Source organism: Anser cygnoides, chromosome 18 (genome assembly GCF_040182565.1).
Source record: "Anser cygnoides isolate HZ-2024a breed goose chromosome 18, Taihu_goose_T2T_genome, whole genome shotgun sequence".
Lineage (NCBI taxonomy): Eukaryota > Metazoa > Chordata > Aves > Anseriformes > Anatidae > Anser > Anser cygnoides.
In genome coordinates, this window is record NC_089890.1 from 1286875 (window position 1) to 1309725 (window position 22851).

Sequence of the window (22851 nt, forward strand, 5' to 3'; positions counted from 1 at the left end):
TGAGGCTGCTGCAGCTCCACGCCCCTGCTCTAGCCAGCAGTGAGGCTGAGCATGCATTCCTGCTGAGCACACGCATGCACGGCGCATACATACATGCATGGCTGGCCGCACACACCTGACAAACAGCTGGTCCCCCGGAGACAGCTCTCACGCTTACCCTCACCATTGGCCCCTGCTTCAGGGCCACCCCACCCCTCACCCAGGTCCACCCACATCCCCACCGGTGCTCACAGGCACATGTGCCCCAGGGGCTGCACTGCCAACACACCAGCCCTCACCGCTGCATTTGACCCTGGCTGCTGCGCTCACACCCCATACGCATATGTGTACGCAGAACAAAGAGCCCTCACCCAAAAAAAGTTAGAAATGGAGTTTAATAAGACAGACTGTGCTGATCACTGGCATAGAACACAGACAGACAAGCATTCTGACCAGCAAACTGTCCACGTGCAACCAGCCTTTTTTGCCCCCATATTCTACTTTCCCATTCTTGGTCTTCTCCACATCATCCAGATCCACCCCTTTCCCCACCTTTGGTTCCTCTCTTAATCATAACATGTTCTGTACAATGTCCACATGCTCTTCCCCTGTATTCCATGCCCCCAGGCAGAAATAACACTTTGCGCTTACATGCCTTAGCCCTGGGGCTGAGGCTCTGCAGGCAGGGCCTGGAGAGGGTAGCCCTTCCTGAGCCCCTAGTTTGGGCTCCTGCCTGCCTTTGTGTCACTGTGCTCCTCCGGGTTCCTGGAGACAGACTCTGATGGGCTGGCAGCCCCTCTGAGGGGCCTGAGAGTAGCTCTGCAGGGTGTTACTTGGGGTCCCCGTGCTCCTCTGTGGGTATGCAGAGGAGCTTTATCACACAACCTACCAGCAGGGAGAGTTCTCTTCAACAGGAACAAGGCTTAATTTAATCAAGTGACAAGAGCACTGTGCATTTCTAAAAGAGAAATCGCCCCCTCTGCCATCACCCCCGTGAGCCCTCCCCATGGCCGGAGCTGTGGAGCCCACCTTCTTGTTCTTTTGTCTTCTCTCTCTGCCACCCCCAAGCTGTGCCTGGGGAGGCTGGGCAGGCCCGTCAAGGAGCTGTCTCTACTGACAGCAGCTCCCCCTGAAGAGCAATGCTAATTTAGTCCCCAGGCTCACACTTGCCCACACAAGCTCCCTTCTCATCTGGGAGGAGCTGCAGCAGTGAGTGCAGACCCACTCACTCATCCACCGACTGCACATGAAACAGGTTCAATGTGAGGGGAATCTGTGCAGCTTGGCTGCTTCGCTCCCACCTGGGCTCTAAGTGAACATGCACCCAGCTGAAAGCACTCCTGGTGCAATTATCTCAGCACTCCATCCTCAGCACCTTGTCCAGCCACCCCAAGGATTCCCGCTTACAGCTCTGATCATGGTGGGCATGCTGTGACACACCGCTGGTGCCTTCTCACATCCCCCAGAGCCCATGCTGCCAGGGGCAGCCTTCTCCCCTCCACAGACAGGTCTGCTCCATGCATACTGGGGCCCTGATCACTCCAAGAGAGGACCAGTGTTGTTCAGAGTGTGCTGCGGCCCATTGGCTTCTGTGGAGAGCTGGGACAGTCTTGGCAAGGTGTTCCTGCAGGTAAAGGGACCAGCTTTTCTCTCAGAGGATTTGAAGCTCTTGCTCCCATCACATACACCTACCAGCTCCAAAAACAGTTCTTCAGTCAATTAGAAAGAAGTGCAACAGGCATCTGGGTCTGTCTTTGGGCCACCAGACATCCATGTACCTTTCAAGAGCTCTAAAATCAAGGAAAAATCGTAGACACCTCAGCTGGGAGCACAGAAACAAGGGTCTCACTGAAAGGAAAGTTCATACTGGTGGAGCTTAAGTGTTGGGCTTAACTATATGTGTTACCTTGTACCAATCAGCTGTTACAGCACCTCTCAAATTTTTGTACTGCACTGATTTGCTGCAGCTTGTTAGGTCAGGGTCTCACTTCACTGTGTGTTCATGCACTGGTGGCACAAAAGGCCTAGTTGCTGCCAATCGCTCTAACACGAAGGATGGTCTCACCCACTGTTGGAAGGGCACACAAAGCCAGTGTAACGCAGCAAAGAAAGCCCAGCCTGCTTGTGCATGCAGACTCTTTGCTGGCCTAGCCATGCCTGCTGTCCTTGCACACTGGGGCAGCTCAGCTCTCAGCTGCTCACCACAAGGCCTCACACCTCCCTGTCCCTACCGCCCCCACGGCTAGCAGCTCATTGCCTCCTGCTGTGGGAATTGGCTGCTCCTGGGACAACTCCACATGCCCTGTGCTCACTCCTCCCTGAGGCAGGTCAAAAGCCTTCCAGACCCAGCTCCCAATACCTCACCTCTCACAAAAGCCAGGATGCCATGCTCCGCTTGTCCCAGTTGAGATCGTGGATCGGTCTGACCATGCTTTTGCGTGTCACCACACTGCAGAGTCCTTTTCCCTGCTAGTGCTAATGTTGAACAGCTCATTTTGCCTGCCATCTCATGGCACTGCATGGCTCAGCTCTCTCCACCTTGCTGCTGCCCGAAAGATCTCCAGTACCAGCTTCAAGATGTCAGAGCAGGGACCCCTGCTAGCAAGACAGCTCAGCATCTTCCTCCACGACAGCCTTTGAGCTTCCACATGAAGCACCCTTTTTAGCTAAGTCTCATCAAAAGGATCCCACATAAACATTTCCCTCCTCTCTTAAGCTCCACAGAGAATCATAGAAGCCAATATTCCCACTCTGTAACCAAGTCCCTTCCAGTTTCCTACGCATCCGTTCCCATGTGCAGCCCAGCAGGGGCTCCCTCCACTAAAAACTGCAGACCCCTCTCCCTTCCAGCCAGCTGCAGACCATGCACCCTCCCTCCAGTGCTACATGCCACCACAGGTGCAGATCTCTCTCCCATCTGGGAGAGTGGCACAAGAGAATGCTACAGGAACTTGTTCTGTTGAGCAGCGAGAACTGGAACTGAGACAACAGAACAAACCCCTTTCAAATACCCTCTCAGAGCAGCATCTGACCCCAGGAATTCAGACTCAGACGTGGGGGGGACTGGATTCCCAAGAGCCCTGGAGACACAAAGACTAAATGGAAGAAACAGCACTTCATTTGTACACGCAACAGGGACCACAATAAAGGAAGTCAGACACCCCCTTAATTCTAACAGTGCCTACTTCTGCAGCACTTGATGTATTTAAGAGCTTTCAGGTGAGTCAGGCAGCTGACAGCAACTGAAAATGCAGCACAGAAACCCAAGGAAGCTCATATACCCGTCATACGTGAAAAATTACTATGGTATTTTGAGCAGAGATTGCAGGAGGATGGCTGCTGAAGTATGCGACTGATCTAAGATTGAACTTGCTGTTTCTGAGGACTTGTATCCATAGAGAGAGACCGGATTGTGACTGCAAATGGAGTGATGAGCTTGGATGTGCACAACAAGGTGGTGCAGAATAAATTCTCGCCAAAGCGTGCAGACATGCAGAGAAAAGGAAGCTGTTGGCCCTGAGCAAGGCTGAAGGTGCAGGCAAGACTGAAATCCAGAGTCTGCATGACAGAAGCAGGGGCTTGCAGGACTTGCAGCTTGGCTGAGACTTAGAAAGCCGCTGAAGCTGTTCATTCATCTTGCAGTCACTGCTGCCACTTCAGGGGAACTACTGTCTTCAGAGGCAAAGGACAGAAGTCCTGCAACAGCTGCCAGAAGTAGTATGTCAAGGAATATACTGGAAAGCTGCTCAGTGAGGGTAAAGACTGGAGCCACTGAGCACAGCAGCGCTGATGGAGCCAACTAGACTCACTTAGTGCCAAGAACACAGGCCAAGAGCAGGCAGGAGGTGATTAAGATAGGCCACTGCACCACCTGCTGCCCCATGCTCCGTAAGCGTCACACCAGTGCCCTGCTGCCTGTGTGCCCATGCCAGCACGGACATCCTGGGGAGGAGCAGTGCAGAGAAAGGCATACAGGACTGCAGTCACAAGTGGATCCAGCCAATGAGCTGCAGGTTCCCACTCCCCATGCTAGGAGAGCAGAGAGAATTTGAACAGAGATTACACCAAATGCTTGTCTCCATGCCAACAGTCATTAAAAAGTTGTACTCGAAAAGCTAATACTGTCTACTGTCTCACATGCCCAAGCGACAGCAGGATGTTTTGCCATCCTCTTTTATGATAGCAAGATTCCTGTCTTAACACGGCCTTTGGGGCAAGAGTCCAGCCCAGCCCGGCAGGAGTGGGGGAGTTCAGCAACAACAGAGAGGAGGTAAGGAAGGGAGAGAATCTGTGCTAAGACTTGCAGAGGTTGAGGGAAGGTTTATGTGATTATCTGTTGTGCCAGACATGAGAAGAGCTATGCCCCTGAGGGATCCCTCCCCAGGTTGCTGTTTTGCCTAGCCGATGCTGGTAGGGCATCCCAGATCCACATCACCTGGCTGTTCTGCACACCTTGCACTGTCTCAGTGTTTCCGCACAATCCACAACGCTAGGCAAGGCAAGGAACCACGGGAAGGCGCTGATGGCAGAGGCTGGTGTCATGGTGAGAGCAGCTCAGTGCTGCTCTCACAGGGTGGAAGTGCTTCAGTGGTGCAAAAGAAAGGGTCAGAGCAGCTTTTCTGCTAATAATCAGGGCAAGGGTTGGTAGCTGGGAGAAACGACAAAGCAGAGCCAAACCTTCATAGAATCACAGAATGGTTTGTGTTGGAAGGGACCTTAAAGACCATTCCAGTACCAATCCCCTGCCATGGGCAGGAACACCTGCCACTAGGCCAGGTTGCCCAAAGCCCTGTCCAGCCTGGTCTTGAGCACTTCCAGGGATGGGGCATCCACAGCTTCTCTGGGCAACCTGTTCCGGTGCCTCACCACCCTCAGAGTAAAGATTTTTTTCCTTACGTGTAATCTAAACCTTCCCTCTTTTAGTTTAAAGCCACTACTCATTCCAGAAAGGAATAAACACAGGTATCTATGTACATGGTACCGGAGAAGAGAAAGGATAGAGGAGAGGTGACCAAGGAATGTGGAGGGAATACAGCCCTTGCAGGTACAGTTAAGGTGGAAAATGTTGTGAACAGAACTAGAGAGAATCCAGCATGCCAGACTCAGTGTGCTTCCAGCAGCAGCAAGAAAAATGGCCATTCACTTTTGTCAACAGCTTGCCTGATCTCTCAGACTCACAATGCCGTCTTCAGAGCCTTGAGAGAGCACCACAGTGCTCACAAGATTTACAGCAGAGAGAACAATGTATCACAGGCTCATTGGCAACCTGGGATGGGATCATCCCAGAGAAACAATAACCACTGAGTAGGAAACACACACTCCCTCCTCTGCACACCTCCACCAGCAGCCTTACAACAGGCTTTGCTCAGATCATCCACAAGCTGACACCGTCAATTGCTACGCACCAGAAAATTCACAAGAGAAAAGAAAATCTGTGAGGGATGATCGACAGTCTCCATCATCTCCATCTTCATTTAAAAAATAGGTTGGACAAACAGCTCAGGCTGATATTAAGTTAAGGTGATCTTGCCTGGACTAGATCTCAGTGTCCACCTTGACCTTTCTGGATTTCTAAGGCCAGAGCAGATCATAAAAATCCACCTTTCCTACCTGCCCAAAAGGCTGATCCTCACATTCTCAAAGACCTGGAAAGCATAAAAGAACACAAATAAAAGTTTCTCTTTCACATACTACAGACATCCTCACAACTGTTTTGGAAGTCTTTTTTTTTTTTCAACATTTAAGAAATTGTGAATGAATTATAGGACTGATACAACCACAGACTTTCTGATTTTCTGTGTTACTTTAGAACAAGATCTTGACAGATGAGAGAAAGGGAAGTACCTGTGGTCTACACAGCACTAGGGTTCACTTAAAAAAACTGCTTGAAACAAAGCAGTAAAAGAAATTCATTCCAACTCAAGCAATGATTTCGATACAGGAAAATGAGTATACATTTATTTTTGATTAATCTAATGAAGTGTGGTTTTGTACTCTTTTGTACTCTCACCTGCACTCTTGTATTGAAATGTTGATATTGACTTTAGGGAATACAGGCTGTACCTTAAGAAGACAAGCATAATAAAAAGGTAACTGGGGGTGGAAGGCAGAGCAGCCCACTCCTTCACCTCACTGCCAGGAGATGGCTTACAGCAAGCTTTCATCTGATACCTTAAGCCCCTGGCCAAAATGAAAACATACCGAGACAACAAGCAACATGCAGTCATTTAATAAAGATCACATAAGCCCCACAGTGCAGATAAAAAATACTTCTCCCTCCCCACGTACCATGCAATGACAAGACAAATCCCTGTAGGATGTGTCTGCTGCAGCTTCTTCTTCCCCAAAGCCGGCAACAGCCCTTCACATGCCAACCTACTGTCCTTCCCAAACGCACCTCTGAGGTGCACATCCCCTGCCTTCCAGCACATTCCCCTCCCTGCTGCAGTGCTCCTTGTTAGTACTGGGCTTCCAGCTGAACAGGGCGGGAAGGCGGGCAGCACAGCCCACCCCCCCAGGCCACACCAGAAGACTTCGGTAGCCCCTGGTCCACCACAAGCGGTTGGTCAGGGCTGAGACAAAGGGGTGTTTGAGGTTTGCAAGCAAGGCTGTAGTTTGAAGTTATGAGTCTTCCTCAGTTGAGTGAAACCCCTTTCTGGGGTCCGACTTCTGTGCAGTTGTTCCTCCAGTCATGCAAATGACTAATTTCTACGTGTGCCTTTTCTGTTCTATTTACACTGCAATTTTGGATTTTCTAAGGGCTGCTGATGTGCATCCTGCAAGCTCTGCCAGCTGCTGGCAGCCTTTTCTTCCACCGAGCCAACATTTCTTCAATTACCCTTTTTTTGCATAGTTTATTTAATGAGAAGCCTGGTAGACCCCCAGGGACTCTCAGCTGGCTCCTGCCCCCACGCAGACCACATCACTGCTAAGGCTGCAGGATTCAGCCTCCAACAGGTGCCCACGAGGAAGTTTGGCTGGTGCTGAACATTACAGCTCTGATCTGTCCTGTAGGCAGAAGACATTGATGCTCAAGAGAAACCAGCTGCAGCAGATGTGACCAGATCTGGGGACCGCTGGCCATGCACCACAGACAGCACAGACCTGTCTCACTGCTGGACACAGAGGTCACCTGCAGAGGCCACAGCATTGCCCAGCCTGCATCAGCTGCTCCGCCTGCCCTCCAGCCTCTACCTTCAGTCCACAGCATCCTGCAGCCTGCCAGGCTCCCCTGCCACGAGTGCCTGGGGCAGTCCCACTAACCGTGCTGCTCTGTTGCCCCAAGCTCTTGTGTGCCCACAACTTCTGTCCCTTCCCCTCTCTTCTCCTGTTGAGTTTCAACTCAATGTCACTGCAGAAGTGCCCCTCCATTGAAAACTCCAGGGAGACTCCTCTGGGAAAACCTTCACCATTGGAGGAAAAACACTGACCTCCCCTTCTTCCCATCTATCCCCATTTACTATCTGTTATTTAATCCGTGCATACCTGGTGTATGCACAACCCCCATTCCAACTGGCCAGGCATCTCGGCAAGCTCAGAGAACAAACCCTGCACCAGGTGTCAGTTTTGTTTAAAAGATCAGTGATATTTTCATACAGATACATGTATATGGAAATTACATAATTTCATTTATAAAAGGGCATATTCAAAGAACACTGGCTGAAGGCTTTTTTTACAAGCATCAGTCAGTTTGTTCTGTCAGGCCAAGGAGGCTGCAAGTACGAAGGTGAAACACTGCTAACCATGTGTTGCTTCCGAAGAATATTTCTTTGTTTATAACTGATTTTTATTATTAAATTTTGCTCTCGAGTTTCTGTAAAATTTTATACTAGTCAGAGTTTTAACTATCAAAACTAGTATCATTATGTAAACCTTACTGTATCTCTGTGTAACCTTAACATTCAACCCACCAAATCCTGCCATATAAACACTCTGAGCAACAAGCACAAGATGGGGAAGGGGTCACCTAATTAGAAGAGCCCATTCTCTCCGGATCAGCCTTCAGCATCATCTCACTCAAATAAGTGTTTTATTACTTTACTGCTAAAATGCATATTCTCTTACCTTGTAACTCAATCCTGAAACATGCTTCAGATACATGAGATTCAGCTATTAGTGATAAGCACAATAGAAACACCTTAAAGGAAATTAAGTATTGCTTATAAACATGCAATGAACATGCAGTAAACATACAGAGTCATGAAGTGAACTGTGATTAAAAAAAAATAAAAGAAGGTGAGCAGCTACAACTTCCTTGAACACTTTTCATCCTGGGCACTGAGTGAATCAATCTCTGTGAAATGTGACCGTATCATTAAAGACCGTGACAGCGCATACACCCAGACAAGCCTTGATTCTGCTATTACAGAACCGGGTGTTTGCCTTCGCAACTATAATGCCTTATCTGCCACATCACACCAAAAAGTGTAAATGGAGATCTGACTCATGCACAAGACGCATCAGCCAGCTCTAGGCCAAGGACACTGCTCTGCTTAACAGGTCAAGCTATGTAATACATTCTGGCAGTTTCTTCCATGAAAAAGCAGGGGTAGCAGGCAAGGTAGATGAGCAGAAGTCCTCTTTTGTAAGTGAGATTACCAGGTACATTTCAAGTTGCCAGACGATTCTGCCAGGAATTATGACAAAAACCAAAGACGAACAAACCGGGGAGTTTGGTTTTCCTAGTGAAGGCTGATACAAGATCAAAATGGAAAGCATGAGGTGAGGATACCAACGGAGCATGAGGAAGGAGTGGGATGTTCTAATAGTCACACACATGGCTGAAACCATGAGTCTCACATCCCCTGCTAGTGAGGAACATGCAGAGGAAAGCCAGTTCCTATTTCTTATTCTGCCTGTGAATTCTACCTTTACAGATACATCCATGATCTCAGCCTGAGATTTTTCTTCCTATCCCTTCTATCGGGAGCAGAGTAGAAGAACATGTGGAGATGTGACTCGTGTACAAATCTATGCAGCGCTGTCAGTCTGCAGGTAGCTTCACTCCCATGGATTTAAGAGAGGAAGAAAAATAGGGGAATGAAATAGGCTGAGAAAAGAACAGAAGAAGAACCTGGGTAAAAAACAAGCAAAGCAATGAATTGCAAGCAGAGATGATACAATGAACCACAGCTAAAAAGAATAGCTTGAACAGTTCAAAGTTCAGCTCTTGTGCAAACATTACAATCTGCTCTCATTGTCTGCAAACTGTCCAGCTCCAGCCAAAGTTCTGCTATGAGCTAAAGGGACTGCGTGTTGTCAGTTGTATTCTCAAAGTCCTTCTGCTAATTGATACAGAGACACAAGAGCCAGAAATTTCAGACACAAAGAAATACAGAACGTAACCCTTTCCTCCAGTTCTGAATCTGTCATATATCACTTCGCTTTGATTTCATACATTACAGGTGGCAGAGACCTCTCTCTCTAGGAATGAATAAATCTTAAAAACACAATTGGACAGATTCATTTTACTGAAGATTGACCTATAGCTACAAGTGCTGACAACAATTATCAGCATTTCTCAAGAAGTCAACTATTCATTTAATTAAATACCAAACAATATTCATGCCTTGACCTTCAACAGTAACCTCTTCTTTAAGAAGAAAAGTAAATTTACCAAGTCAAGTAGACTTGAAATGTTTTCTAATCACTTACTATTCAATACTTGAAAAGGTGTTAAAGGTTTCACAGGTCCCATGTCCCATTTTAGTCTGCTCATCAGAAATATGAACAATCGGCTGTACCGTTAGGGCCTGGTAACAAAATGCCTTGAAAAAACAGGGTGCCTTCCACAGATACCTACGGAAACACAAAGACTCTGGATCTAGATGTGAGGCAGACTCCTGCCCCCATCCAGAGAAAGCTGCAAAAGAAGGGATTCAGAAAGCTTGCAGGCACTGGCCTTTGGACTCCTCCTGAACCAGGGAAGTTTGTATCAGAGAGAAGATGCTAAGTGCTCCCAGGCTAGAGGCAGTGGAGGTGGTCAATCACGGTTCTTGTGTCTGGTGCACAGTGGAGACAGAGGTGCTGATGAGGTCTTGGGGAAGGCTCTCACGTGCTTCCTGCATCCGGCGCCGTGCCCTCTGGAAAGCCTCTGCAACACAGCAGGTGACAGCAAGTCAGAATGCATCAGACAGCCTCAGAGAAGAGGAGGGATGAGTCCGCCCAGTGAACATCATCTCTCTCAGGAATCTCACTAAGTACCACCAACAAAGCACCTGGATCTTGCTGCTCTCTTCACTTCCAACCCTGTCTTTGCCCTGCGCGTAATGGAGTCAGAGACAGAGCCTGTGCACCACAGCCACAAGCTATGTTTTGTGCCAGGAAAGACCAGGCAACCCAGCCTAGGCTTTGCCCTCATGGAGTGAATATCCCTCCTGCCTGCTGAGGGCTGATGCCTCCTCAAGTTTCCAGCGATTTCAGGTCAGAACATTTAACCTCTGCTATGGACTCAGACTCAAGAGAGCTCACAGTGGGGGACAATCAACCCCACAGCAATGGATTCTCTCTGCCCACTCTGTAAAAAGGGGGCAAAAGTGAGCCCGAGGCTCCCCAGGCAGAATGAGACTAAAAGCCCTACCCAAAACATTGTAGACAGAGCTCTGCTGGCTGAAGCCTCCAAGCCGGTCCAGTACACTCTGCATGCGATGCCTCGAGGCACTGGTTTCCAGAAAGGCTCTACACAGAAGTACAGTTTGAAGTCAGGGCTGGAAGAACACTGCTGTCAAGATGGAGCTTGCAATCACTGCAGCACTCACTTAGACTGCTGCAGGCAGTAAAGCCGGAACGTGACATTCCCTGTTGTCTCTGTGCGAAAACCAAAGCGGCTCAGACGCTCTCCCTGCAAAGACAGCAAAAGTTCTTGTAACAGCAGCCTGCAACCTGTTGCAGCAGGCTGACCCTGGCAAAAATGAGCATGCCCCACCAGAAGCATGCACTCCTGTAGGCACAGAGTCTCTTCCAGTCCTGCTGCACACAGAAAGTGAGGCAGGAGAGAAGGGCAGATAGTACCAGGCTGTGCTGAGAGTAGGACGTAAACACTAGCAAGCTGATAGTGCAATGCTGAAGGAAGGTTTCAGCTGCTTATTCTCACTCGAAGCCACTTAAGACTAACTTGCTCATTACACCAGCAAGCACCTCTGCAGCTTTCTTAAGAATGTGGAACTTCTGCCTGCTTCACACCCATCAGCTTATCACTGCAGGCAACTCAGTTCCAGGTGCAGTACAGCCCATGTTCCTTACAAAAACACATGAAGATGTCTATACTGGGTAAAAAAAAAAAAAATGGTGACTTGACAGACACTTTTCAGACAAGGACAGCACAAGCAGGGGCAAGACAAGACTTTGGTCCACGTACAACCACTTCTCTCGGTTACACACACCTCAAAAGCCAGAGACCTCTATCTCAGGGTTTGCCCATTCTTGTCTTGCTCACAAGTATCAAAGGGGATCCATTTCTTTAGTCAGAGGGACATGACCACCAGATTATTTGTTCAACTCCAGTCCAAACTGTCCACAGACATCTGAAGTCAAGAGACGCCAGATTCTGCACCTGGGATGGGGCAGCCCTGGATATACGTACAGACTGTGAATGAGAGGCTGGAGATCAGCCCTATGAAAAGGGATCTGGGGGTTATGGTCAACGACAAGTGGAACCTGAGTCAGCAGCGTGCCCTGGCAGCCAAAAGGGCCAAGTGTATCCTGGGCTGTGGTAAGCACAGCAGAGCTAGCCAGTCAAGGGGAGTGCTTGTCCCACTCCACTCTGCACCGGTGCAGCCTCACCTCGAGGGCTGTGTGCCACTTGGGGAGCCACAAGAGAAGAAGGACATCAGCCTCTTAGAGAGGTCCCAAAGAAGGGCAACAGAGATGGTGAAAGGCCTAGAGGCTCAGACAGGAGCTGTCAGGAAAAGGTTCTTCCCCAGGAAGCTTGTCAGGCACTGGAACAGACTCCCCAGGGAAGCGGTCACGGCACCAAAGCTGCCAGAGGTCCAGAAGTGCTTGCACAAGGCTCTCAGACATATGGCTTAATTTTCACTAGTTCTGTGTGGAGCCAGGAGTTGGACTCAGTGATCCTCGTGGGTCCCTTCCAACTTGGGATAATTTATGATTCTGCAGTTCCAAGAGCATAATCCACCTTTTCCCAGCAAGAGCAATGTCCTGCAATTGAGCCTACCTTGAAGGTTGCTGGTATCCTGACATAGGTCATGTCCTCTAACTCAGGAGATCCACCAATGAAAAATCTCCTCAGTTCAGCAACAGTCCCCAGCTCCACAGGGCGCCAGGTAGGAATGGTGAGTATGTGGAGACCTGACCACAGGACAGGACAATTTAGACAACAGAACAATTTAGCAGCTATGACCAACAATGTAACGTCACAGAGGTCATCACAGTAGATGGATACCTACTGATTCCTAGTGTCTTCCCAATAAGCAAGCCCCAGTCACACAGACAGCATTGAAATTACCCTTGCCTGTGAGGAGCATCTACTTATTACTACTTGAGAATGTCAGACGAGTTGTGAGCCTCAGATTCCATCTGGGACAAAGGGGGCCTATTGCTAGTATAAAGATGGGCATGCAGCACTACACAAAAGCATCATAACATGCAATTTCGCAATGGAACCACTGAAGGAGAAAGGACAGCAACACATGATGCTTCTCAACAAGGCATAACAGTGCACGATACATCAAATCTCTCTTTGCTGCCTCACAGACAGCTAGCAATTCCCTTCAGTATGCAAAGGTGAAGCAACACCAGGATGGGATGCACCCATTCCCAAGAGAACCATTTAACTCTCATTTCCCTAGACACTTAACATAATGTCCCAAGGATGTTTTACCTGGAGATGCTGGCAGCACCAAGGAACCATACCCTTCAACACGGTATCTCTGCCAGAAATCAAGGGACAGAACCTCAAAGTAGAGAACAGGCCATTGAGGGAGACAGTCTGCAAGGAAAGGGAGCAGATTGCAACTTTTTAAAAGCTGTAGAGGGAGATTATCACAGAGGGGAAAAAAATACTAAATGACTAACTCCACTAGCAAAGAGCCCTTTCTGTATTTCTCCTAAAATGGCAGACCTAGATGTATGGGTGATTATTTTCCCCTATAAAAGCTGAACCCTCAGACTTGAGAATGAAAACAGAATTATTGGTAAGATGCTACAAATTTGGGAAAATTCTTTGTTTTGATGAGTCTCTGACAGCAAGTCCAAACTGGTTTCTCTATCATTTGTGCAGACAAGACACTCTTCTGCAAACAATTGATGCAAAACATGGGAATCTTTTTATCTCTGACCTTTCTCATCATTGTTGGGGGATTATTAACTTGGATTGTCCTACATGCCTCCAAGCATTCATTTATTTTCTCCATGGTGAAACAAACTCATCATATTTATCCCAGGCTTAAAGTTTGTTAATGTTGAATACTCCAATCCAAAGTGTTGGTTGAATTCTCAAATCCAATGCATACACTGGATTCAAGTGGCAGGCACGCTGTAAAGCTGTCCCTGGTGATTGCAAAACAAAGAGCAGAGAGGTTGGTGAGGAAACAGCAACACAATGAAGCGGTAGGAAAAGGCAGCAGAGAGATCCAGCTTAAAATAGAGATGGAAATTTCAAAGTGACATAGGCAATACAAAGATTATACAGGTCACTGAGTGTGTCTACTAACTTAAGATTCAGCACGTAGTTTTAGCTGTGGACAAAAATAGGCCTATTTCTTCCACTGCTCTGTGCAGTACAACGTGCACGACAATGCAGACCAGCATGCCAGGCATTTTGAGACAGACAAGCTAAGACCCAAGTAGTTTTGCATATGGCTGAAGCTGAAGCTGACTATAACCTGGAAGCAGAGCAACGTCGATGAATACATACAAATACTAACGCATTGCTGGGGAGGGCAAATTTAGTATGTGTCCTGAGGTTATGCGGTGCTGGGGTGAACATCTTCTGATTGAGCAACATTTCCCCGAAGTGGTCACGGCACCAAGCCTGCTGGAGTTCAAGAAGCATTTGGACAATGTTGTCAGAAATAGAGTCTGATTTTTGGGTGGTCCTGTGTGGAGTTGGACAATACAATCCTTGTGGGCCACTTCCAGCTAGGGATATTCTATGATTCTATAGTTTTATGATTCTGTGATTCCCTTTGTTTACAACTGTCCTTTCACCTTGGCAAGGGACCATCAACACGCCAAACAGCATGATGCCTACACCGCAACCAAGAGATGTCAGAGCTTTATATTTCAGAGAAACAAGGAGACGTACCTTCTGATTCATTTTCTTGGGAGAAAAACATCTCCAAAGTGAAGGGGTAGCAGAAGTACGCCACATTATCCTAGAAAAGGAATGGGACAGAAATCAGATTCCTGGAGAAGAGAGTTCCATCACTGGTATCACAGGGGGTACAGAAAGCAGGGAGAAAAGAAACAATGGTAGAGAACTAATGATGTCCAGACAAGATCAATCACATCGCACTAAGAAACACTTGACTGCACGATGGATCTGCACACAATCCCACTGCCATGTTGATAGAACAGGCTAAAATAAAAAAATAATCAAAATAATGAAAAAGAGCAAAACACCTCAAATGATCATTCAGCCATTTGCATAACTATTACAGAATGCCACAGTCTATACAGGAGTCAAGCAAAATATCTCAAACAACAGTCCTACCAAAATGTTGTATGATAATGATTTTAATATGCAAATCAGTTCACATAAAATACATAAAAATACATTAAAATTTGATTACATTAATACATTAAAAGTTTATAAAATTCAGATTTTACTGTCTCTCAGAGAGGAGCTGGAAGAAAGGTTGACTCTGAGAAATCAGTTTTGAGACTGTGTGCACTCCAGTCTCAGGCAAGCCAGAACAATTCTCCATTAACTCTGAGACTGTGTGCACTCCAGTCTCAGGCAAGCCAGAACAATTCTCCATTAACTCTGAGCATCTGAGAACACAAAAATCAAAGATCCAAAGGCAATCAGCCAGAAGGAAGGAAAAAGTAAGGTTCTAGAAACTGCTCTGACATTTTATTTGAGTACAGTGGAACCATGAAAAACGTCAAGTATAACAACAATGAGGAAGATTCCAAATATGCTCTGCTTTTGAAAGGAGCTATCGTGCCAGAGTCTTTGATGAATAAATCTGGAACTTGTTATACATTTCACTTCAGAGAACAACTGTTCAAACTCTGCTCTGCAGGTCTGAAAGCATCCTTACCCAGCCCACTGTCTTGGTGGTGCAGGTCTGTGTCACTCCTGATAGCTGCTGGAATGCGGGGCTTGACCAGTCTGGGAGAAGAGAACGTGAGCACAGGGGTGAATACTTTGGGTGAGAGGAATGATTCATATACCAGAGCAGCTCAAAGGAGAAAGTCAGACCCAGATGTTCCCCCATACTGAATTTCCCTAGGTGCATCCTGCTCCATCTTGTTCCAGGTGCTCTCCAGAACACCCTGGATGTATGAGAGCACCAACTCCACCTTTGGACAATGGTAGAACCTTATCGAAACGTACATAGAAGCAAAAGCAGCATCTCCTCAGGCAAACATCAGGGTATAACCAGAAGGGAGCCAGGGCCATAGCTTCAGGGGGTTAAACACATAGTAGGATGTGCATGTTAGTGTTGGGAACCTTATGTATCAGTCAAAACTGAATACATTAGTGTCAACACAAAACATGAAAACACAATGCTGGGCAGCAAAATCAGACAAGGTCATTGCTGAGGCAGAAAAGACAGGAAGGCTCTTCTCTGCAGCATCAGGAATGAACCTAGGGTAGTTTGCTGGACACGATCACCTCTGGTTAAGAAGTCCATGGACCAAATCCAGCCAAATTTGGAATGGACAAGAGGGGAAGATGCTGACATACTCAAACATGTCAGTTTAGTTCAAACCACCGAGTTCTGCACTTTTAGCTCTGAAGACTTCTACTTAGATCTCAGACCCTACATTACCTTTTACTAACTTTTAGCAGAGCTGATCTGACTGACCAGCTTAAGCATGCTTTATTCCTTAAATCATTGTGATATGGCTGGAAGCATGAATACTCACGGTCAGGCAGCTCCAGGAAGAAATGAACATAGAGGTTGTCGTACTCATAGCCTTGAGCTGAAACTGAGAAGAGAGAATGAATTTCAGCAGCTCACTTCCACACTAACTCCTCCATTACGCACTGTAGACTTTTGGGAGAGGCATCACAAATAACCTCAGCACAACCAGTTACTGCTAGAAGCTGGGAAAAGGCAGGGTCTTTTAAGTATAAAGAATAAGACCTCAGAGAAGACTTTCTCAAGACTAGCCTATCCTCATATAACTAACCAGATTAGAGAGATCACAAAATTAATTGCCTTCTTTGCTATAACATCTGTTAATTCCCCTGTCTGTTGTCCTTTATTCAGAACCCTGTCTTCCTAGAAAAGCTGCAGTATTTATAAACCTCCAATCAGTAAATGCCACTTGAGGGGTTAGTCTAAAGAAGCAGCGGAGAAGAGGGAGTAAGTAAAGAATTTTAGGGAGAGAATCACCTACTCTAGACCAGGTTGTGAACCAATAATCTTTAGACCTTTCATAGCCTCAGCCATCCCAGCACACCTAGATTTGCCCCTACAGTTACTGTTCATAATGAGGACTCACCTACTTCTCCATTCACAAAAAGACGCAATGTACCAGGAAGAGTCTGTAGAAACAAGCAGATAAAGGGCTCAGCGACCGCTGGTGGAACCTCATTCAGTTCCCCCCTAGCAGTGTCTCACACGGATATCCTACAGACATTTGTACTTGAATGCTTCACTTTGCTGGTCAGGGAGAAGTCATCACTTCTTGTATCAACCTCTCATCCTTTCCAGAAGTCAGCAGTCCCTCTGGATAGAGACTCCCTACTAAGACCAAATTCCTGTACTGCGGGAATTCACTACTCTGTAAAGCAGATCTTCTACAGATTTCTAGATGGATATAAAAATGTAGTGAGAAGTCACTTGCAGAAATCATAAAATCATAGTCCTGGTTCTCCTGTAGTGTTCTTGCATTTGCTCAAGAGTATGAAAAAAAACAACAACAACTGAAATAACAAAGCCAAAAATCCATACGACAAACTGAAACACACTTCATTTAACTAACTGCAGGAAAGAGTACAACAACTTTCCCACTTTGGCAAACAAGACTTTAGCAAAAAAAAAAAAAAAAAAAAAAAAAAAAAAGATTGCAGCCTAGGTAACTTAGTGAGCAGGAAAACTGTGCGTGAGAAAAGAAAAATTTAGTGAGTCCGAAGGTTGGGAGGGGCTGTTTACTTGAACAAAGTGGGACATAGATAGATTTGATATTCAAGAAGTTAACAGCAATCCCTATCCCAAAAGATATAAATCCTCTTTCTGTCTTATTACAGTCAAAGACCTTCAAACAATGGATGCAGTCTCACTGAGACTGTAGCGTTCAGCATGCTCTGCTACAGGTCTGACAGATGCATGTTGGACCTTCGCAGGCCCCTTATCCATTGCAATCATACCCTTTCAACCCAATTTTCAGTAGGAGGCCATGAGGTAAAAGCTGCCAACACACCCCCAGAATGACACAATCTTTGCAGACTGGTACAGATGGCAGCCATGTGAACCAGGTGAATAGCCTGCAAAGGCCGCAGGGCTCCAGGTCCCTGCTGAGTGCCGCTGGTACTCACCATCTCAAATTCTGAGCCTACAAGACCACTGAGGTACTCCTTGTGCCGACTGTACAGCTGAAGACACAGAACAAGTGGATTAGAGTGTCTTTTTGATTATAGATTTTTACTTATATTACTGCAAAAATTGTAATGGATATGTAACTTAAAACCAACTTAAACTGTTGACAGGCTCAACTAACAGTTTTTTGCTTTTATAGTAGATACAGAGAATATAAGAATTTAATAGAACAAAAGATGCATAACTGCTAGCACTGCATGAAACTCCAGCTTCAGAAGAAACCTCATCAAAGGTCAATATGAAGTAAAAAGAAGCGCCAAAGAATCAGCAGTCCTTAAATGACATAATGGGAGATTAGTGTATCTAGATCAGGATTTCCTAATTGGCCACAAAACCAATAAGGAACTGTACAAATTAAAAGTAAAAATGAAAACAGACTAAGTATCTTTTTAGACTGCCACAGGCAAAAAGATGATGAAAAAAGGTCGAGGCACAAAAAGAGTATCTCAAGTATCCTGGAACATTATGGGTAATGAGAAATCATTCAGGAAGTATACAGGCAGCAAGAGGAAACCCAATGAAAGCGTTTGCCCACTGCTTGAAAGGGAAGGAAAACCACTGGCAGGTGACACTATTGGTGGTTTCTTGCATTAGCTCTTACTACATATATCAACTACAGTCAATAGCCAACACAAATTTACCAGTGGCAGATAGACAAGGCCCTCAACCTAGTTTAAGGAATGAAGCAGTCAGGGAGTATTTATTGGAGTTCTTATACCACTGAACATGATGAAACTCACTGCCAGTGACATTCATTTTGTAGCACTAACGATTATGTCTACGTGAAGGTCTTTATTCCCTTGGTCAAATCAGGACGGCTAGCCAATATAATCAGTAGAGGCCAGTCCTTACATCTCTGAACACACGCTGCTCACGTTCCTCCTCCTCTTGCTGCACTTGGACGGATGCATTCTCAATGGTGTATTTCCACAGCTCTCGCTTCTGTCTATCCAGCTCAATCCTGCAGAACCCCAAAATGCATGTGGAAAACCCCATTATGCCGAAAACAGACCCAGCAATATTATCAGCTGTGCCATCATAACACACCAATCCCCCTCATCAAGGCCTGAACAGAAACAAAATGTCACTAACGGTCCTCTCCTCATTCCTGAGTGCCTGATAGCATCAATAACTCAGAGAGACTTGCTTTTGTCCATTGTACACATAACCTGTATCCTAGGGACTGGCTCCAAAGCCCCACACATCATACGCACAGTGACACCAAGCACAAGGAAACAATAGCCCTGTCTTAGAAACCTTTGGAATAAACCTAAATAATAGCCCTCAATTTAAGTGCAGACTCACTGCCTAAGGGGTAATCAGGAGACAGCAATTTCAGCCCTCCATACCAGTCCCAAATGTGGTACCAGCCCTGTCCCGCTCACCAGTAGGCTCTTTTGGTGCCAGTAAAGTCAGGCTTCACTGTGATCACTCCATTGCCATCCACCTTGATCGTGCAAAGAACATGTTCATATTCCCTTTGACCAAGCCTAATGGAAGACATCAAGAAACACAAAGACAGTCTAAATAGAGCACATGGACACTTTCTTGCTCCGGAACAGCAGAGCTGGTAAAGGCACATGGAGGTACAGAAGGGAATAAACATACCAATACTTCCCTACATTAGTTTAAGTAGCCTTTTGGAGGGATACATTCCATACCTCCAAAGAAGCAGAGAGAAAATAGCAGCTTGAGTTACTGAGCTCTTTGAATTCCCTCCCCTTACTACTGAGAGAAACAGATTTGAGTAAGGAGAGGAGATGGGTTTGTTTCTGGGAAATTAAGATAATTCGGGGATTTTACTTACTTCCCATAAGGTCCCAAGTCCCCCATGATGTACATAGTCTGAACAGGAGTGTTAATCACATGATTGTTCTTTATAAATTCTTCTGAGGGCTCCCAGGTGATGATTTTTGACTTCAGAGAATTCGCTTCTCTGTCAACAACACAAGTACAACTTATTGTCAACAGAACTCACTGTGGTAGCCAGCACTGAACTCTCCCACGATGAGGAGTCAAACTGCCAGATTCTGAGTGCAACACAGTTCAAGCCACCAACCTCCACGGACCAGGCTGCTCTGGAAACCTGCATTAGCAAGCTCCAACTCCAGTTTGCACTCACATTGGCTTACGGTCTTGTCTTCTCCTCCTCACATTGGCCATCCTCTCTGCCAGATATGACGGCACCTCATGATCTGAGTCAGTTACCTTCTGGCAGTGCTGGAGGAGAGAAACAGAATAGAACCAGCCTAAATACAACAGGACTTCTTTCTCAAACACATCTCCACTCCTGCAGAACAGAACAGGTATTTACACACACACGTGCATGGACAAACTGCTAAAAGACTGTAGCTGATTCACTGCTCCTGTGGAAAAGCAGAGCTGAACTCCATCCAGCAAGTTATGTGCAGACGTGATGAAAGTTTCCCTCCCTAACTATTTTACTGATTGGTCCTTGTAATAGGAATGTGTGGTAACTTTATTGGTATGCATACGGTGTGTATGTATATATATTAGTTTGCATTTTATGCTCATGAGTGGAATTTCTTGTTCATACAGTACGCAAACTAAAAGACACCTGCTCATCACAAGGTCCAGAGACAGCCCAACCTTGGGGATACGTACTTTGCTATTCTGCTACTTGGATGATCAAAGAAGCAAAACTGCAGACAATCAAGATCCTAGCACCCTAAGCCCCTCTAAAATATGCTTGTAACCTCACACCCCACATTTGGGGTCACAACTATAACAAGATCAATCCAGGAATGACTGGATCAGAAGCTGTTTTAAGTTTCACTCAGCTACATTACGAATCATCCATCTAAATGTCCCCAGTTTTCCAGGCAGGGTCATGCTGCCTCTCACAATTTCCTGCCGGTGAGGCTGAACAGTAAACAGGATAAAGGGGTCTCTTCCCATCCTTGGGCCATCTAGACAGCATGATTCAAGACTGCTAGAAAGCATTGTGCATGAGTCACCCCATGCACATGAATAAACCTGTGCCTTGTAATTCTGTATTCTGTGTCCAGACCTCTCACCTTGGTTGGTAACAAGCCAGCATTTTTCTAACAATGCCAAGTCCCTTCAACCTGTCCCTGCCCATTGCACTGAAACAGGAAGACCTCATCCTGGGTCTGGGATGCCAGGTGAAGCTGCCTGCAGAAGCAGTACGTTCTCCTGCTCCCAAGATATGTGGCTTGCTTCTCCATGGCCAAGAAATGACAAACATTCCCTCTGCAGTGGGCCTAGTGTTGTTGACAGATACTGCTGTACACATTATGCAAAACAAAAAGCTGGTACCTCCTCTAGGTTGGTGAATCGGTCATGATCAGTGTAGGTGAAGATGCGATAGTTCTTCCGACCCCCAGCCTTCTCCAGTTTCAGGATCTCCTCGTGGTACTGTCGGTCCAAGTGAGTCTGACAGGCTGACTCATTTTGATAAAGATCTACCTCAAACTGAGAACACCACAGGTAAAATGTAAAAGCTGCATTTCATCAGCAAGCTCAGGGCCAAAGTTTTTCAGCCGAGATTTGTGGAGACTCCTAAGTGCTGCGCTAGGGTCACAACAACCCAGTGCAGCAATACAGGCTTGGAGCAGGGCGGCTGCAAAGGACCTGGGGGGGCTGGCAGTGTGCCCAGGTGGCCAAGAGGGCTAACAGCAGCCTGGCCTGCATCAGAAACAGCATAGCCATCAGGACTAGGTAGAAAAGACCTTCAAGATCACCGGGTCAAACAAGGGGATAGTCCCCTACACTGGTAAGACCACTACAAGAAGGATACTGGGTTGCTGGAACACATCCAGAGAAGAGCAACAGAGCTTGCAATGGGACTAGAAAACAGGGCGCATGAGGAGTGGCTGAGGGAACTGGGGCCGTTTAGTCTGGAGAAGAAGAGGCTGAGGAGAGACCCCATCGCTCTCTACATCTGCCTGAAAGCTGTCCCCCTGCTGGGGCCCTGCTCGCCCCGACACGGGGGCGGCGGCGGGACACAGGGGAGCCGTCGGTCGGTACAGCGCGGAGAAACCGCCGCCGCGCACCCACCTGGCTGAAGAGCTTCTCCTGCCACCCCACCTCGGCCTCCTCTTCCTCGTCCGGGGGCCGCCGGGCACCTGCGGTGGGGGGGTCTGTCACCACCGGCAGCGCCCGGGAGCGCCGCCCCGCGGGGCTCCCCACTTACCGGGCGAGGCGCGGGCGGCCAGCGCCAGAAGCTCGGGGCCGCGCGGTGCGGACGGCGGCGGCGGCGGCGGCGAGGCCTGCGCCGGGAGGGGCCCGGCGGCCGTGACCCGCTGGATGCGGACCCTGCGGGGGGACAGGGAGGAGGAGTGAGAGGGAGCAACCCCGGGGGCGGGGCCGGGCCGGGCCGGGCGCTCACCGGAGGCGCAGGTTGCGCACGGGGTCGCGGGAGCGGTACACGGCGCCGCCCGCCTCGGCGCTCCACATCGGCTCCGCCATGGCCCCTCACCATGGACACGGGGCGGCGGCGGCCGCAGCGCCTCCCCCCGGCCGGAGGGCGCCGAGCGGCCGTGGCTCCGCCCCAGGCGGGAGGCGGCAGGGCCCGGGTCTCCGCGGGCCCCCGGCTCGGCCCCGGGGTGCTCTTGCTGCCGCGGGCGCGGTGTCCGCAGCCGCCGTGTGCGGGGGCTCCCCGCGGCCCCCCAGCGCGAAGCCCCCGCAGCCGCCCGCTGGCGATTGTGATATATGGAGTAATAATTCGTGTCATGAAGATGGTTGATGTTAATAAAGAAGGGGGAGATGTGGGAGTGTGGCCGGGGGGGTCGACAAGCCCCATGGTTGGTGATAACATCGGACTCTTAACGATGAGGCCATCAGGAATGTAAAGAGTTTAGAGGGAACAAAGAAGGGTGATTCAGGAGACGCCATGCCGTCTCGGGTTGCTTGTTCTCCCTGCCGTTAAGGCCTGGAAGTTGCTGGGGGTTTGCTGGTTGCCGGGCAAAATTGTTTGACCAATGAAGAGTTAGTGGAAAAGGACTGCTGTGGGGCGAATGGTGTAAGAAGGGAACCTGTCCTCAGTATGGGATGCAACATGATATGATGAAGTTCTGTCATCAATAAAGTAGTAGCAGTTACTGATCCTAAAAGAACCCTGGTGCCCGTGTGGTCGTTACGCCACAAATGGCAC

The 22851-nt window shown here is 47.8% G+C and overlaps 1 protein-coding gene across 3 annotated transcripts; it reads right to left on the reverse strand.

The window, feature by feature from the left end:
* Positions 1 to 355: 355 nt before the first annotated feature.
* MKS1 (MKS transition zone complex subunit 1) lies at positions 356 to 22216 on the reverse strand. 3 transcript variants are annotated; one of them, XM_048050088.2, is made up of 18 exons: positions 22087 to 22216; positions 21892 to 22013; positions 21756 to 21823; positions 21015 to 21170; positions 19837 to 19934; positions 19522 to 19650; positions 19100 to 19204; positions 18567 to 18675; positions 17654 to 17710; positions 16618 to 16660; positions 16036 to 16098; positions 15204 to 15274; positions 14243 to 14312; positions 12818 to 12925; positions 12152 to 12285; positions 10737 to 10819; positions 10559 to 10656; positions 356 to 10072 (listed from the first exon to the last, which is right to left on the reverse strand). In XM_048050088.2, exons 1-18 carry the CDS (start codon positions 22164 to 22166, stop codon positions 9966 to 9968), a joined length of 1701 nt encoding a protein of 566 aa, XP_047906045.1. In that variant the 5' UTR covers positions 22167 to 22216; the 3' UTR covers positions 356 to 9965. The 3 variants fall into 3 exon arrangements, with proteins under 3 accessions (XP_047906045.1, XP_066835987.1, XP_066835988.1); XM_066979886.1 differs by lacking the exon at positions 12818 to 12925; XM_066979887.1 differs by lacking the exons at positions 10559 to 10656; positions 10737 to 10819.
* Positions 22217 to 22851: the final 635 nt, after the last annotated feature.